Consider the following 2,067-nt stretch of genomic DNA (forward strand, 5'->3'; position numbering starts at 1 on the left):
TTAAAACTCCTGATATGCATTTTGGCATAGGTCAAACATTATTGTTATCTTATGTTCCTGAGTTTTTTGAGTAGGTTCAACTTGTCTTCTGCCTCTTGAATCATTAGGCCCCACAATGTCTGCTCTGGCCTCATCCTAATGGAAGCTCAGTGCAATGCCATGTGTTTCTTTACTTGTGCTCTGCAGAAACCACACAGCTTGATTGAAAGACTCGCGAGTCTGCATGCAGTGAGCACCCTCTATTCATGTTTGGGCACAGGACAGAAGATCTCCATAAGGCCACCGCTCAGGCATCTTCCTACTCCTAAGACTGCCTGCAGTGGTCAATGCTTCAATGCCTGCAAGGCTTTATGCCGCAGATGTTCATCCAGGCACTGAATGGCAAAGAGATCAACGTCTGTGTCAAACTTATTAGCAAATAAATGGTGTGTGCCCAACATCCACTTCAAGTCACCTGCTCCAAAAATGCACACAGAGCGAAGATGGACCCCATTGCAGGGAGGGTAGGGGGCACCCTTGGTAGTGTCACCTTCAAAGTACTGCCACTTGACAAACCTAGCGATGGCAAGCATGTCAGACATGTCATACTTGTGGCTTAAGGACACAGAGCCTGGGACTTCAGGGATCCTCTGAATAGTGGCCCAGAGATACTCATCAGGACTGTAGGTGTCCTTGGCCCAATCCATAAAGCGTTGGATTTTTTCATTTTCTAGCACGTACCTCACAAACTTCCTACTGGCCACAAAATAGGCACTGCCTGAAAAGAGAGGTGTTTCAAGAGGAGGGGGCGCTTTGTCAGTGCCTGTGTTTGTCAGCTTCCCATCAATGACAGTGAAATGCTTTTTCCATCTTTCCTTTTTATTGGCCGGCATTCTCTCTGTCTCAAGGTTGTTTTCACCCATCAGTGACTTGAGCTTCCTGACAATTTCCAGGTTGGTTTTAATAGGGAAATCCATACCACAAAGATTTATCAGGTACTTCCACGCTGTGCTCATTTGGTACAGGTCCTGCATGCAGTTGAGGTCAGCCTGGACACGGCTCCAAGAAGCATAGACCACATTCTCCAGCTGACTGGCTACAAACACATTACTGAAACAGGAAGCAATGCCAGTTACAGCCTCCAGAAAGGAAGCCTCTGATTTTCTGTCCACATGAATGCAATAGAAATTCTGGGGCATATAGATAGCTCGCAGGAGCCTGTCAAGCATTTCAATTTTATGATGAACCACAATTGAATAGGCTATAGGAAACTCAGCCTCTTCCGTACTTAAGGATTTGGTGAAATACTTGCGCCTCTTGATAAAAGATGTACAATCTCTGGTCATGTTTATGTAATCATAGGTGGTCCATCGGGATTGCTTTCGAAATTTCACTGTTAGTATCTCAAGCTTAATTTTTTGAATCTCATCTTCATTGCCTTGCAAAACTTTGGTGCAATTAATGTCATTCCCAGGGTTCTCTCCAACCAGCTCTAGATGGTCAACATTTACAAATTCAAGCTTTTGACGAATTCTTAAAACGGTAAAAGTGACAAGGGAGAAAATAAGTAGCAAGCAGTAGTATTTAGTGGGAAAACACAACAGTCTTCTACGCAGCAGCCTCCCCACCATGTCAGACAACCACCAAGGATGGTCCCCTGTTTAAAGTAGTCTCTGGACTCTTCACACCAATAATTTTCCACCACCTTCAGATCCCTGAGAAGTATCAGCGTGGATATAACAGAAGTCCAGAAGAATCTTGCTGTGCATATTACTGCTAAAAGAAAAAAGAGGAAAGACACCTATCAATAAATAGTATTTCACATCTTCTAAGCCTCGATAATTCCAATCTTTACTATGAGGATAACTGGGATAACTGTTTAAAACCAATATAATGTGAGTCAACCAGAAGGAGTTAGTGTTATAGAAAATCTGCTGATGTTGGTGTTAATATCAGATTGTCATTGTTTTCTTTTGTTTTGATTTAAAGAGCTGAGTATAAGGATTTGCAGAAATATGCTACAATCAACATTTTGTCTCTCAGGTATGTTCAGGAATTAAAACAAAACACAGTGAAGATCTAGGTAGG

General features: G+C 42.7%; 1 protein-coding gene across 1 annotated transcript; it reads right to left on the minus strand.

Annotated features, from left to right (window-relative positions):
- Window positions 1–267: 267 nt before the first annotated feature.
- On the minus strand, window positions 268–1,610 carry GCNT1 (glucosaminyl (N-acetyl) transferase 1). Its single transcript, XM_049769759.1, has one exon. The coding sequence runs from the start codon at window positions 1,608–1,610 to the stop codon at window positions 324–326; it is 1,287 nt and encodes a 428-aa protein (XP_049625716.1). The 3' UTR covers window positions 268–323.
- Between the last annotated feature and the right edge of the window lie 457 nt (window positions 1,611–2,067).

Source organism: Suncus etruscus, chromosome 3 (assembly GCF_024139225.1).
Source record: "Suncus etruscus isolate mSunEtr1 chromosome 3, mSunEtr1.pri.cur, whole genome shotgun sequence".
NCBI lineage: Eukaryota > Metazoa > Chordata > Mammalia > Eulipotyphla > Soricidae > Suncus > Suncus etruscus.